We start from the raw sequence: 16757 nt of genomic DNA on the forward strand, positions 1-16757 counted from the left end.
AAATGCTTTTTATAAGATTGTCTCATTTAAGAATACAGTTTCAATTTCATATGTTCATGTTAGGAGACATATTTAATTCTAAATATTGACTTATAATGTGAACATAACTTGTTTTAAATTATCACTTCCTGACTGTTTTCTTCTCTTGAATAAATGTTCTGATATATATTATTTGATGAAGTGTGGTATTCAAATATGCAGAGAATTTCTACCACCTTTGTTCCAAATTGATACTTAGTCTCAAAAATGGAATAATTTAGTAAAGCAGTTAAAAAAAAACAAACATTCATGTTATTACTATCTTTTAAAGTGTCTAACACCTTAGTTTGTTCACTTTTTGGAAAAACCAAAAAGTGAACAAACTACAAAATCTGATAATAAATATAATACATATATGTAATAAGAGAAATAATAGTGAAATAGAATTAGTATTTGAATTGCTTGTGTTGAGGCAGGTGCTATTTAAAATTTACTCTTATGTAATTTATTCAAAAATACATAGGAATTTATGATAAATAATTGTAAAAACCATTTAAGTTTTTATTGCATTTACTGGGAAAATAAATCAGTTAGATGGGGGGGGGGGACCATTGCTGTGTGACAAATTTATCCTTCTGATTTTTTTAATTCTTATTAATGAGATATTTGTTATTTGGTGAGCAAGAGTATCAATTTTTCTTTGATATATTTGTCATTTTCTTTTATTTGTGTTTAGCTGTTAAAAAATATCCAGTGTTTTCATCATTCAGTCATTAATAATTTTTTAATGCGAGGAAGGAAAAAAATATGCTAGGTTCTCGCGCTGTAGTGAAAACACTGATATCTTATTAATCTGTTTNTCAGGGTATCGTTTCTTCAACTCTGGAACAACTTTTTTACCCAGAATAGTAATGTACTGCTCAGAACGCATCATACCGTCAATGGGCTGCAAAGGTCCAACCCCATGGTAACTGAAACAACCCCAAAACATCTTCTTTAAAAAACACGAAAAAAAAAGTTTGTTTCAATTAATTTGCACAAGGGTGTATGTAATAAAAGAAATAATAGTGAAATAGAATTAGTATTTGAATTGCTTGTGTTGAGGCAGGTGCTATTTAAAATTTACTCTTATATAATTTATTCAAAAATACATAGGAATTTATGATAAATAAGTGTAAAAACCATTTAAAGTTTTATTGCATTCACTGGAAAAATAAATCAGTTAGATGGGGGGGAGGGGTACCATTGCTATGTGACAAATTTATCCTTCTGATTTTTTTTATTCTTATTAATGAGATATTTGTTATTTGGTGAGCAAGAGTATCAATTTTTCTTTGATATATTTGTCATTTTCTTCTATTTGTGTTTAGCTGTTAAAAAATATCCAGCGTTTTCATTACAGAAAAGAAAATGGATGAGAATTCCCACCCTTTTTTAAAAACAGGGTGAGATTTCAAAAAATTACGTGAGATTTCTAAAAATTTAAAAAAAACAAAAACATGAATAGACTTGGAAAAAAAATATTTCTTTAATTATAATACATTTTTAATGTCTTCTAATTTTTAAAGCATTAAATATTTTTGTTGCATCGTCATATGGAAAATGTTCTATATCTACTTTTTCATCAGCTATTCTCATTAGGTTGCTCAAATGCTTATCAGTCAATCTGTTACGATATTTTGTCTTAATCCGGTTTTAGGTGCTAAATGACCTTGCAACAGATGCTGAATTATTCGAAAACACTAAGTAAATTTGTAGCATTGTGCACACACTTTCCTATCCTCTACATCAGCCAGCATAGGCTTTTAAATTATTTCTGCTATAAAATCGTGAAGTACGTTGTAGATCTTTCCAAGTTCATACTTCATGCTAGTATTTGATCTATATCCGTTGAATTTTCGTATTTGTTTCGCTTTTTACCGTTTCTACCGACATTTGTTTCATTTGTCTTAATGTATTTGTCCATCTTACATTCAGGCACAAAAAATGTAAATGTTTTCCATGAGGAAACCTTACCTACGGTGAACACGTGCTTGCAGAAAAATGTGTTCTGAAAGGGGTTCGGGAGGGGGTGTTCTGGTTCTAAACAATACTGGTAAATAGGGAAGCTAGATAACAAGGACTGATATTGAAAATAATGAAAGATCAAGGAAGAAAAACAAAGCGGATTTCATTCAAAATGGCTGAAGACGAAATTTTTTCCAAAATTCGCAAGATTCACGCATTTTGAAATTCATTAATAGGTTGCGCGAACTTCTCACATTAATAATTTTTTAATGCGAGGAAGGAAAAAAATATGCGAGGTTCTCGCGCTGTAGTGAAAACACTGATATCTTATTAATCTGTTTAGTGCATGGTATGCAATTTTGTACATAAATTTGAGTTATTTTGTAGAAATTCTCTTTTTTTTTCCCTTCTCAATCTTAAATATTTGTATTTAAATTTCTAGGTACAGAAAACTTGCTCTAAAATGGCATCCTGATAAAAATTTAGATAAAAAAGAAGAGGCTGAGAAGAAATTTAAAGAAATCAATGAAGCCTATGAAGTTCTGTCTGATGGTGAGTTATTATTTTTTTTTATATGTATGCAATTTTATCCATCTTGGTGTGAAGATAATTTAATAATATTTTAATTTGCTGTAAAAATTCTTTTGTAGTTAGGAAAAAACACTGTTGCCAAATTAAAGTTTCAACTTAGTTTTATTGAAAGTGTATATTTAAGAAAAAAAAATCATGTGTATGATTTTATAGTTTATTTCTTCTTAACTTATTTGTTATTTATTTATTTTGCTTTTGCTTAATTATGCATGTATTATACAGGGGTGATTGTATTCCAAATGTACCACTCAATACCCTTTTTTCGTATAATTCTTCCCGAGCAATAACTAGAAGCACGGCATATGATTTTTCCACGACTATCGAAGAAATTTGCATATCTCAATACCATTGTTTTTCACTCTTCCTTGATTAAAAAAACTTATAATCCGGCAAAATTGTGAATTTTTTGCTAAATCCCGTTAACCTTGCATTTGCTTACATGTGGTTCTTCCGCCACTAAAGTAATTTTTTTGGTTTGGCGGATTTTTGCAATTTTGAATATTTAGCACTGCTAATATTGCAATTCATATTCTAATGTTCAAGTTAAATATGAAATATGTATAATTCAGGTTAAATATGAAATATGTATAATTCAAGTTAAATATGAAATATGTATGGCATATAAGTTAATATCTTAATATCAATTTTTTTGCACATGAAATTTTCCGGGTTTTTCCCTTAGTATCACAATTACCCATGTTTGTACTTAATAAATGATTTAAATATAAAAGGTCGTTATGACGAGTTTGGACTGTCTTTGTCATAGATAAGCATGTGTGTAGAATATTTTTGAAGAAACAAAATTTTATCCATGGAAAGTAATTGCAATTTTTGAGGGGACATGATTCTGGGATCATTAAAAATATGTAAATTTATGAAATTTACAAAACTAATTACAGGGTAGCCACCCATTTGGAAAACCTGGAATTATCAGGGAATTTTTTTATGCTGGAAAAAATCTGGGAAATTTGGATAAAAACCTGGAAAAATCAGGGAATTTTAAAGAAAAGCTGGAAATTTTTTCTTTGATAATTTTTTTAATTTCACTAATTTAAATTTTTTTCTAATTTTCTTAATTTAAATCATTTTATCCATTATACCCACTTTTTTTAGACGGAAATGTATCTCCAAACAGTTGAAATATCATCAACTTAGCTATACTTTGCTTGCATCAAAATTTGCTCCATTACAGCTCTGTTGAACTAGAATGGAAAAATAAAATTCTTCCATGGTTGTTGAACGAATGTAGAAACCTTAGACCGCTATGAGACTGTGCAATTTAGGAAAGATTGTGGTGGAGGTGGAAGTAGGGATTAGGATATTAGCTTCTGTTTTTAAATTCTGTCTTTAGGCTGAATCCATTTATGGCTAAAGTTTGTTCCGATGGTTTCGTGGTAATTTTTTTCCGTGTTGACAGAATGTTTTTGTATTTTTAACTTTATAAATACTCCAAAAATTAGTTGGAACATATTTTAATTTTGAAAAAAAAGTTTTTTTTTGGTCAATATGATTTTTGATTCAAAATTTTGTACCAAAACATTTAAAAATAAATAAAAAATCTTACCAGATTGTCAAAATAAATTTTTTTCAAGATATGTTAAAAAAAAAAACATTTTGAATAAAATAGTTTATAATGTAGACACTTTTTTTTGTACACATCCTACACTTTATAAGAAAAAAGAAACAAAAACCAGGAAATTAAGATTTTTATCTGGAAAATCAGGGAAATTTGAAATCTGATTCAAGTGGCCACCCCGTAATTAATTATGCATTGAAAGTATTTTTCTTGCAAACTAGAAGGTCAAATCCACTTTGTTGTTAAAGTTCATAGTTTAAATACCACAGTTCACTCACAAATTATGATGCAGGCTCACAATCATATTTCATCATTAACTATGCTTTCTAATTAGTCCAGCTTAACAAATTGAGTATTTTGTGCTCCCACATTGAGCCTAACTTTTTCTTTAACATCATTGCTCTGAATCAATGGTATTAGTGTAATGTAAGTGTAAATTGTTCTAGACTAGGGATGCACAACCTTTTTGAGTGAAGGGCCACTTGCACAGCAGGTTGGCTAACGAAGGGCCGCACATGTATTTAGACATGTTAATGACAAATGTAGTAATGTTTATTTAAGCATTAGCGTTCTATTTTTTTTATCAATAAACTTAGTAATATATTTGTAAAATATTAAAGGTGTTCCAGTATTAGAATTCATTCAAAAATAAAAATAAATTATACTTTACAAAAAAATTTATTTTACAAAAAAAATTGCTATTTTTATCATATAAACAATAGATTTATCAAAATAAATAAACATTGAACAAAAGAAATGTTTTTTTTAATCATATCATGCAATACAAAAATTCATTTTAGAATTAAATTCTAATAAATAAAAAAAAACTGCAATGCCCACAGAATGGAAGTAGGAAAAAATTTTGTCATAATTAAGCAATATAAATTCAAATTAAATATTTCAATTGAAGAAAATTTACAGGTTTCAAACAAAAGCCTAAAATAAAAACAAAACTGTGATAGTTTAAAATAAAATTCAATGCTTATTTTGTATTGTACTTTATTATTTCATTTTATTAATTATTAGATTTTTTATATCGTAAACATTTTCCTTTTTTTATCGAAAAAGATCACTTAAGCAACAAAAAATTTAAATCTGAACTACAAACAGTGAGCAGTTTAAAAATTCACGTTTTTCGTCATTTTATGAATTTCTGAATTTGCAATAACAGTGCATTTAAATTAGGGATGTAACGAATATTTGGCCCTTCTGTAGAAAAATTCAGTTGGTTGAATGATCAGTCAAATATTCGGAAGAATATTTTTTAGAAATGTATTTTTCTAAGTTTTTTTTACTTTTGAATTTTTATAGATATGTATTAATTTTAAAAAAAAATAATTATAATCAGACAAGTCAATTTTGTCATTTTTTCGATACTTGGAGAATTGAGAAGGATTTTTTTTTTTACATTTTTTGCTGTTTTTATTATAATTTAGCATTTTAACAGAACGTCTCATACTATTAATTTATTATCACTCTTTCTTTGTACTGTAATATAAATAACCAGTAACTTAGAAAAGTGTGATTTTCAGTATTAAAGTTTTGTTTCAGGAGCAAAGAAAAATTAGTTTTTTCTGTTTTTCTTGTTTTAGGCATTTTTATTATGACTCAGCATTTTTTTTAAAAATAAAGTTACTAATAAAATTTACATTATAGCAATTTTTTTTCTTCAAAAATTATGGCAATGAGAAAAATTTAAATTGAGATTTTTAGCTTAAGATTTTCATTTAAAAAATTAAGAACGTTTTTTCGAACTTTTTATTTTCTTTAAATAAAATTTTAAAATTTTTTTAGACGTTTTTATTATAATGCGGTAATTTTTAATAGCATTTCTGTTGACTTAATTCTTTTTTTCTTGGCTTTTTCTGGTAATTTGAAAACTGAGATGTTCAGCTTTAAAATTTTCTTTCTAATATTAAGATTGATTTTTATGTTCTCTTTTTCGCTTTTTGACATTTTCAAAAACGTTCTTGATTGGCCTTATTTTTTAGAGTTAATTTATGAATACTTTTTTCTAGGAAATATTATTCTGAGCATTGAAATTTTAGTTTCAGAGTTGCTATGCTGCTAAATGATTTTGCTATTTGGCCCCAAGTGTACGGCGTTCAGTCGATTTTTTTTCTTCCTTTTATTTTGCCGAATATTTGGTTTTTGACCAAATCACAATTCATTACCACATTCGACCAAATCATATTCGTTGCGGAAAAAAACGAAGGAAAAATAACTAGGATTTACGGTAAAACTGCACCGAAATACCGTATCAAAAAGTGATTAATTAATTGCGCAATTAACAATCACGTGCCGTAATAACATCATAGTTAAATAACGGGATCGTCAAAATCATGTGGAAATGTATAGAAATACTTGGGGGAAAAAATTACTTATATTTATGCTGAACTCAGCATGAATAAAGCGTGTCAAATGCACGATTTAAAATTTGCATGTCGTNTAGTTTAAAAAAAAAAACATTTTGAATAAAATAGTTTATAATGTAGACACTTTTTTTTGTACACATCCTACACTTTATAAGAAAAAAGAAACAAAAACCAGGAAATTAAGATTTTTATCTGGAAAATCAGGGAAATTTGAAATCTGATTCAAGTGGCCACCCCGTAATTAATTATGCATTGAAAGTATTTTTCTTGCAAACTAGAAGGTCAAATCCACTTTGTTGTTAAAGTTCATAGTTTAAATACCACAGTTCACTCACAAATTATGATGCAGGCTCACAATCATATTTCATCATTAACTATGCTTTCTAATTGGTCCAGCTTAACAAATTGAGTATTTTGTGCTCCCACATTGAGCCTAACTTTTTCTTTAACATCATTGCTCTAAATCAATGGTATTAGTGTAATGTTAGTGTAAATCGTTCTAGACTCTTCGCTTTATACCTCCTTAAAATGCTGTGTACACAAATTGCAAACAACCGACAGTTGGCTTGTCTTTAATTTTGTTCATTCAGATTAATAGCTTAAATTGTTTAAACAGGATTCCACTAGACTTTGGAAACTACATGTCCTTTGGACACAGGACTTCCGAGAATTTCTGAGTCTCTTTTTAGAACAAGCCGTTACCTGTTTAAATCATTAATTTTCTACCACTTTATCTATCTACTAATATGCACATTAATAATTATTTTTCTGTTGATTGATAAAACAAAAAATTTCACAGCAGAAGAGAGTTATGTTTGAACCATCAAAGCTTTTAATTAGGGCTGTCCTTCCACTTTCATTAAGGTAAAGCAGTAATGTAATAACGACTTCTGTAATCCAAATGACAACTTACGTTATAATTTGACTTTGTTGTATCATAACTACTTAAATCAGTGCAAATATTTCCTTATATCTCATAAATACTGGACTTATATTACGTTCTAGTGGGTGTTAACATAACATTGCAATTGATTTTTCAAACACTAATTTATACAATAGGAAGAAAAATCGTAGTTAAATTATTATTTTTTTAAAAAATCTAGTGCTTAAAAATATTTTTGAGTGCTTGAAAAGTAAGTCTTTATAATAAGGTGCTTATTTTAAACATTATTCGGAAATATACATCATAAAATTCTATTTATAATATTTAAAGCATTTTTTTGTAAATTAATTAGTAATATTAGTGCTGCATAACATTTTTGAAATGTGCTTAAAGGTGCTTTTTTCATTGGGTGTTAGTATGATAAATTTATTTTTTTCTTCTTTCTTCTTTGCCCTGTCTATTATCCCCATGAATTTTGGAAAAAGTGTGATATTTTTGCAGTGTTCTGTTCTTTTTCACAATTCATTCAACAACAGTCCTAGCGTGCTGTCCCTATTGTACCAATACGTCATCATTCTACATGTTACTCGTGGATCTGCTTGCGCTAAACTGAATTTGATAGGAAGGATTCTTGCAATCATATTTCCAACCCTGCCTTTAGCAATAGTTTAGGGATTTCAGGCTTTATCTATTGTCCTCTGAAATCGAATGGAGAATTTTGAAATTTTATTATGGACTTGAATTAAGCATTACCAAATTTTTCTCCCAATAACCAACGTTTTTGTTTTGTTTGTTAATCTCTTTACTGATGAAGCCCCTTCACCATCGTCGTCACACAAGCTGATGGCGTTCTTGCAGTGTTCTATTTATAGTTCAGTACAACAACTTAACATCACTTTAAAATTTTTGTTTCCTTTTTGTTCTTTTGATTTAATTAAGATAAGAATTAAATGAAATTTTTTAATCCCAACATTTTGTGTTTAAAAAGCTCACTAGTTGTGCAAAATATTTTAGGATTTTTGTTGCAGTCGTATTTTATTGGATTTATTATTAACATTTTCAGTTCTCTTGGAAATACTTAGGGGGAGAAATCCCCATTAGTTTTCAGAGACAAGATTTTAAATAGTATGAATTGAGAAACGTTTTAACATTTAACAAATGCAATAAGTGATCTTTAGTAATTTAGAAATGATAAAATTTATATTTTTATTATTTAGTTTAGAATAATATAGATTAAAAGGTCTATAATGTCATATAGGGATCTCTCAGTTTAGGTACCATGTATTAATTGACTTCTGACTGAAATGTTTAGCTTCAACGCTAATTATATTTTAATTATAAAATCATTGAAATTTTTTAAACTATTTTATTAAATATATACTGAACCCAATTACAAATTTAAATAAAAATTTAATTGGGGAACATTCACTTATTTGTTTACCTCTCTATGTTAGGTATTCATCATACATTATTGAATAAAGTCATTATTTATTTAAAAAATAGAAGGATATTATCATGATTATGTAAAGTCTGAAAATGTTATTGCATTTTAATAATTTTATGTATATACTAGAGGGCTGCGTCCCCTGCTCACTACCACTTGCCAACCCCCAATAATTGCTAAGCAATTACATTTTCAAACAAACTTATAGTTGTTTTCCTGGAGATTAGCTGGCAATTTTTCTGCACCAACATCACATAGAGAGAATATGATGGGATTGTAAAATGTCAGAGGAACTTATTATCAACGTTATAAACTTATATAAAAAGCAATTTCAATGCAAACAATATTATAAACTTATATAAAGCAAGGAAGCAATATTATTTAACACATTACTATAGGGCATTAGCCGGAGATTGATCTCCGTATCCGAAGCACTCGTGGTAAAGCCTAACTCAAATCATTGTTGATCTTATAGGATGCCGGACACTCCCTATACAATTAAACTAAAAACAATTAAACTAAAAACTACAATTAAACTAAAAACAATTAAAACCTGATGGAAAAAAACTTTACAAAAATTACAAACAAATTAAAACATGTAATATTAATAAGTTGATTTTAAGTAATATTTCAAAATCAAATATCATTGCAAGTAATTTCTCAATTAACTTCAATACTGTCAACTGACAAAATATTTTAGTTTCAATCAGAAGTATTCGTAAGTACACCCAAGGTATTCGTTTTCATTTAAACACCTTAACTTTTCAAAGCTTCTTCGCCGCGCATTCTGCCATCGCGTACTGATAGCACTACGATTATTTTCCAGTTAATTTTGTGCAGCTATATCATGTTCAGCTCTATGACGTTGTTGATATCGCCTAAGATATTCCGGCGATCCATTTTTTATAAAAGATATATTGAATAGAGTTTACTTTAAAATACTAATATTTTGATAATTTGGAAGGTAAATAGTTTTTTGAGAGAGTGTTGATTCGTGCTTCCAATAACTCTACCCGATTTATCAAAGCTATTAAAATATAATGGAATTCTAAAATAAATAACTGCGTTCTATGAAAACAAAAATTTTATTATAAAACTTTAGAACAACTATCTTTTTACATTGCCACTCAAAATTATTAATAAACACCGGATAATATTGCGTTAATGACACTTTTATCTAACGACGTCATAAACAATCGTTTACATGAAGTTTTCATAATAATCATATACTCGTTTGCATAAATAATCGTTCGGTCTTTTTATAGCTTTACGTAACAAGTNTTTTTTTAGCATAAATTGGGTTGAAAACCTGCGACCCGCGAAATCTTCTGAACACACTGAATTTCTTTTCTTAAAAAAAAAAAAAATTTAAAATAAAGATAATAACATTTTAAAAAATTAAATAAATAATTAAAAAATAAAAAATTTTAGATTTCAAATTTAAGTCATCACTTTTTAATGCGTTCAATATGAACAGATTCTATCTTAAGTCTATTTCGCTTATCGATCACCTTTTCAACGGTTATTGCTACGAAATTCTGCATGATTTTAAAAAACCCAATTTTTAAAAATTATCATATTTGCCACCAACTTGACTTAATGGATCATGGTATATGACAATTAAGTCATTTAATAAAATTTTAGTCTTACTTTTGCTGAATTTTTGTTCTTATTTAGGCAACTATTTTCATAGTTTATGGCAACTATTTCTACTAAAAGCAACTATTTTGTTCATTTTTTTCAGTTGCAACCCTGATTTGAGGTCAGTTTGTATTTTGTATTTTTTGACAGCATTATTAAAAATTATTACTTTTTCACATACATGCGTTCTCAATTTTGATTGGCTGTTTTGTGCATTACTAACCAGAAGTCTTCTGTGATTGGCTATGTGTTATCAATCCATTCTCTTATAAATAAAGATATTTATATATATATACGNAAAAATTATTACCTTTTCACATACATGCGTTCTCAATTTTGATTGGCTGTTTTGTGCGTTACTAACCAGAAGTCTTCTGTGATTGGCTATGTGTTATCATTCCATTCTCTTATAAATAAAGATATATATATATATACGAAGAATTTTGTACAGTGGGGGAAAAAATTCATTTCTGTGCATATCACATANTATTTATTTTTTTTTTTTTTTTTTTTAAGAAATTAAGTGCCAAAAATATTTTTGTCTCCTTAAAAAGTAAGACCTTATAAGGCGCTTATCTTTTGTTGAAAATTTTGGTTATGCCATTTGTAAGAGCCATTGTTTGCTAATCTAGGATTTTGATGTGATATATTTTGAAATGGTATAAATAATCGTTGCTAATTTGTTAACAGAATAGTTTAATTTCACTATTCTTTAAGTAGGGTTTTATTGATAAGGTATACTGTTTTTAGTTCCTATACTTTCTAATTTATTATTTAGACCTTAATATTATAATTTTGTATCTCATTTAGAAAAGAAACGTAAAATATATGATCAGTATGGTAAAGAAGGTTTAGATGGTGGTGCCAAACGAATGCGCCGAAATTATCATGGGAGAGGCTCTACAACAGATTTCGATCATGACTTTTCACCATTTTTCCAATTTTCATTCCGAAATCCAGAAGATGTGTTCAGAGAATTTTTTGGTGGAGATCCTTTTGCTGATTTCTTTGGCAACAACCAAGTTGGGAAAAGCCACAATGGAAACAGCGGTAATGTATATAATTAGTTTTAGTAATGTTTAGTTTTCACTTTTTTATTTAAAAAATTTAAATGTATTATAAAGTTTTTTAATCTTTTGATTTTAAGCTTTTTGTCTAATTTTCTACAAATTTAGATATTTTTCTAGTTTGTTTACAAATTATATAAAGTCACTCAATAGCTTAACCAGGCGGAAATATTTAATGTTTTACTAAAGTTACTAGTTCAGATAAGTTTTTAAGATAATATTCAAGAATATATCGTAAGCGAATAATAAAGGGAAATATTAAGTTAAGAATTTCATACTTATGTCTTTTGAATATAACTGAGTATTTGTGTATTGAAGATCATACATGATTTTCTTATTCACAAATAATCAAGAATAAACTTAGAAATTTGGTCTGACAAGTCAGATTTTACGTTATAGAGATCACTGAAATTTATTTAAAACTTATATCCGAATATGTCAGAAAAGACATTATATTTAGATTCAACTGTCTGATTGAGACATTTTTTTTCTTTTCTTATTCAGGGTTCTGTCTAGGTTTGTTTGAGAGACCTAATTTGTGAAAATTTAGACATAATTTGTGAAAATCAGGGTTGGGTTTTTGCCGTCAAAAACTGGTTTTTGACATGACAGTGGTAAAAACCGTGTTTTTACCTGTAAAAACCGTCAAAAACCTACTGTTTTCTTTAATTTATGGCATATAGCGGACAATATATTATTTTCACTTAATTGTCTTTATAAATGAATGTTGTAAATGATTGCTATTGATTTTGCAACTATATACACATATTCTTATAGAAGGATATACCTTCATACATAAATATTGTAACATACTTATTGAAAATAGTGATAGTGATTATTGAAATAGTGATAGAAAATAGTGATTTATCATTATAGCTTGATTTGCAAAGGATTCAAAATTTTGCACTTCTTAATTGTAAGAAATAAACAAACAAACAAACAAAATTGGAACTATTAATAAATTCAAGAACTAAAAAGAAGAATTTAAAATTTGCTAAACAGAACTAGCTAAACAGAACTTTCAAAACTTGTAACTACTAGCAAACTCTAAGTCAGGAATGACTCGACATTCTTCAATAATGTAATATGCCAAACAAAATGATGCTTGGAAATGTTGAAAATTTTATTTAGCATCCTAATATTTTACTTCAAATAGTATGATTTGATATAATCATGTTGGGAAAATGCAAAAATCTGTTCTTAAATATCTTTTAACAACTTTTTTTCTAATTTTATTGCCCAAAAATGAATTAATTTTAAATCAAACAGTTAAACTCAAATTAAAATACAGTTATATCAAAACTATGGGTTTTTGACAGTTTCTGACATTTTTGACAGAGGGGTTTTTGACATGACGGTAAAAACCATGGTATAAACCGGTAAAAACCGTCATGTGTCAAAAACTTGCCAACCCTGGTGAAAATTAAAAGTTAAATTAAAAAATCAACACCAAATATGGTAATATAAGAAATTATTTTTAAGAATTGTCTCTACAAATAAAAATCATTTATGACTGGTAAATTTCTCTATATATTTTTCCCCATATATTAAAAAATAATTTTGCTATTGTAAAATTTCGAGCTTAAAATTGTATCCAAATTTAAAAATCCTTTGTCCATAGTTAAATTTCAACTTGCATTTAACAGTACTAGAACTAAAAATAATTTTCATTACGAGAACATTTACGAGGAAAAAAAATAAAGGTCTGTTAGAATAAATTTACAATAATGTTAAAGATAATGTTCGAATGTTTAGAATGATGTTCGAATATTGACTTCCTGTATAGTTCATAGAGAGAGAACCTCGTTGTTTCATTTCAAAAACTCTGGGATTATATATTTTTTTATGGGGATTCAAAAACAAAATTTTAAAAGGCTTGAATCAGAGAATCTTAGAATTTGCTTTTTTAAAGTATTTTGTGAAATTACTATTTTTTCTAGTGCTGAATTTGTGCAGGTACCGCTAAATGGTCGTAAATTTGCCCTGGGCAGACCTCTGTTATTGATTTTTTTAAAAAATAGTTGAGCAGGATTTGATTCAAGCTCTGCATCTACCAAGAAGCTATAGTCATAGGTAGGACTGAGCGATGTAAGAAATTTTATATCGTGATACATCGTCTGTTAGACATAGCGATGTATTGCAATTTAGCATATGTTCAAAAATTATCTATCAGAAATCTTTAAATTAATAAAAAATAAATAAAAGGAATAAATCGATTACAAAATTAAATGTCTTAAGTAAAAATAAACCCAAGCTTTATATATAAAAAAATTTTTTAAATTAAAAATGACCCTGAGATTTATTGGTTTAAAAATAATAATAAAACTAGCAAAATATTTTACATACATACATTAAAAATTAAAAGGAANTGTCTTAAGTAAAAATAAACCCAAGCTTTATTTAAAAAAAAATTTTTTAAATTAAAAATGACCCTGAGATTTATTGGTTTAAAAATAATAATAAAACTAACAAAATATTTTACATGCATACATTAAAAATTAAAAGGGGGAGAAAAAAAACGAAAGGAAAAAAACAAACTAAAGAAATGTTCTCTTCAGTAAAACATTTTTTAAATTATTTGTTGAAAAAAATATGTGCTTTTGAAGCATTGTTAGACCTTTTTTAATTAATTTATTTAAAATAGCAACGTTGTATTAACTAATGGTCTAATTTTATACTTAATGAATGTAAAAATAAATGTAAGTTTTTTATTTATTTATTATTATTTTCTTTTTTGAAAATAAAATCGACTATGGATTTATTTGCTTACAACTGATACAGACTGTCTAACAAATTATAAAACAAACAAGTATTGAAAGAATTTTAAGAAAAATTAAAAAATACTTTTAAGTATTGTTAAATTATTAAAAAGCGTCAAAACATCATTGCTTAACTTTTTATTCAATTAAAAAAAATATTTGTTTTAACTATAAGCTAATTTTTTTTAAAATTAAAAATGACTGAAGATTTATTTGTTTAAGAATAATCAAATTCTATCAAATTATTATACTTACGTGCATTAAATAAATTTAAAAAAAGAAACTAACTTTTTATAACAAAGTTAAATACAAAATACCCTTATTAAATTGTATCGCTTAAAATTAAAAATAATAATTAGAAAAACAAAACAATGAAGAATCTTTTTTTTCCATGTTTTCTTTTCATTAAAAGATTGAGTTCAGAACAAAAATTTAAGATAATAGCGATTGCGCAATGATTGCCAATAACAGTAGGTCTACTAAAAATAATTTACAAGAATCGTTAAATCCTGGCAGACAAAAAAAAGAAAGAAGAAAAACTGACGAAATAATGCACAATGAAACGATCGCTAAGTAGTAAAGTGCTCATCGATCACAAAATAACGTAAATCCAGCTGAAAATAATCTTCTAGAAAAGTAAACTTCCAAAGACAAAAATGGCACATAAAGAAACTATTCATAGCGTTATATCTCAACACCAATCCTTGCACGAAACCAGGAGTTCTGATTCAATTCGCTTTTCGTTATTCAACATCATGAAACTAGCATCGTCTTTGTAGCTAGACACTATCTACAGCTCGCAGTTAGACAAAATCAAATTAGTCTTTGTCTCCGCGGTGACAGCGTTAGCGTATGCGAGTATTCTCACATATTAAATCGTTGTATCGTTAAACCGCGAGCTTTGTCTTACATGACGGCTTAAATCAGATTTCTGATGCATCACCTGAAACGAGAGTCACTCTCGGCAGCTTAAATCAGATTTCTGATGCATCGCCTAAAACGAAAGTCATTATATCGGCCTGCAGATATATGTGTTAAATCGATATTTCGTGATGCATCGATTTATAGCCCAGTCCTAGTCATAGGGCTAATTTTAGCTATGTAACTATGATATTAGGAGAAAAACTTTCTCCAAACTATGAAAGTTAATTATAATTTGGTGAAAATTTTAGGGCAGCATTATCTTTGAATGCAAACTATTTAGATGTTTCTAGTTTATACAAAGCATAAGCGTTGTATATAATCACACATTTGAGTAATTACTTTTTAATGCGCTCAATTTGCTCTGATTCTATTGTAAATCTATGTTGTTTCTCGATCGCTATTTCATTAGTTATTGCTACAAAATTCCACATTACAATACAAGATTTTAAAATTTTAGTAATTTGTGCCGATGTCATAAATTCAAATAACGTTTGCATCGTTTTTTTTTTTTTCGTTTTTTTTTTGCATTTATAACTACTAATTTCCATTTAGTTTATATTTTCCCAATACATTTATTACAACTCATGAGGTAAAAATCGATCTAATTTATCTCTTCTTGACATACTATATTTTTGCCAATTTTATCTTTTTTGCAAGCAAAATTATTGGTATGTTTTTCCACTTGATTTTGAAAATCCAATATTTTTATTATGATGCGCAAATTTCAAATTGCCCATTTATATAATCACTTTTTGATATGCTTTGTTTTTTCCAATTTCGTCACAAATCCGAGTGACATTTAGATCGCTTTGGCATTTATAACTACTGATTTCCACCTGGTTTATAAATTCCAAATATGTTTATTTTGATATTATGACTCGTGAGTTATAAATCACGCATTTAATTTATCACTTTTTGCCCTTCTTAATTTGTGCCAATTACATTGTAAATTCAAGTTGTTTTTCAATATTTTTTTCGGCAGTTTCTCTGAAGCATTCTCGCGCAGTTTTAAAAATTCGGATTTTTATGAGTATGTGCGAGTTTTAAATAACACATTTAAATAATCACTTATTGGTGACTTTAATCATGCTAATTTCATAGTAAATGTAATGATTTTTTGTTGAAGTTATTGCGATGCTTTTTGTGATTTTGATGATCACGTTACTTTAACTATGTAGTTAGTACGATACGTAGATTCTGATTGCAAATTTAAATTATCAATATTTCATACAATTTATATGTGTATGTTTCATCGTAAATATAAGTTATTTTTTCGCCATTTCAGCAGTTGGTACCATGAAAAATTCAAAAACTTGAGGAGAGCGTGAGTTTTTAAACTGCTTACTGTTTGTAATTTATTTTATTTTAAATTTTTTTAGCTTAAATGATTTTTTTATAAAGCAATTATAACAAAAACGTTTTCTATGTAAAATGAATACCTCGAATAATTCAAGAAATAGAAATATCCGAAAATTAATACTAAATAAATATTGAGTTTTATTTTGTATTTT

General features: G+C 27.4%; 1 protein-coding gene across 10 annotated transcripts in view; it reads left to right on the forward strand.

The window, feature by feature from the left end:
• Positions 1-16757, forward strand: part of LOC107445799 (DnaJ heat shock protein family (Hsp40) member B6 mrj) — a 53493-nt gene that overhangs the window by 26641 nt on the left and 10095 nt on the right. For all 10 annotated transcript variants that reach the window (XM_071181434.1, XM_071181431.1, XM_071181429.1 and 7 more), the window contains 2 exons: positions 2429-2538; positions 11307-11546. In XM_071181434.1, the coding sequence (XP_071037535.1) occupies positions 2429-2538; positions 11307-11546 (350 nt within the window). The remainder of the gene's footprint in view (positions 1-2428; positions 2539-11306; positions 11547-16757) is intronic.

Source organism: Parasteatoda tepidariorum, chromosome 5 (assembly GCF_043381705.1).
Source record: "Parasteatoda tepidariorum isolate YZ-2023 chromosome 5, CAS_Ptep_4.0, whole genome shotgun sequence".
NCBI lineage: Eukaryota > Metazoa > Arthropoda > Arachnida > Araneae > Theridiidae > Parasteatoda > Parasteatoda tepidariorum.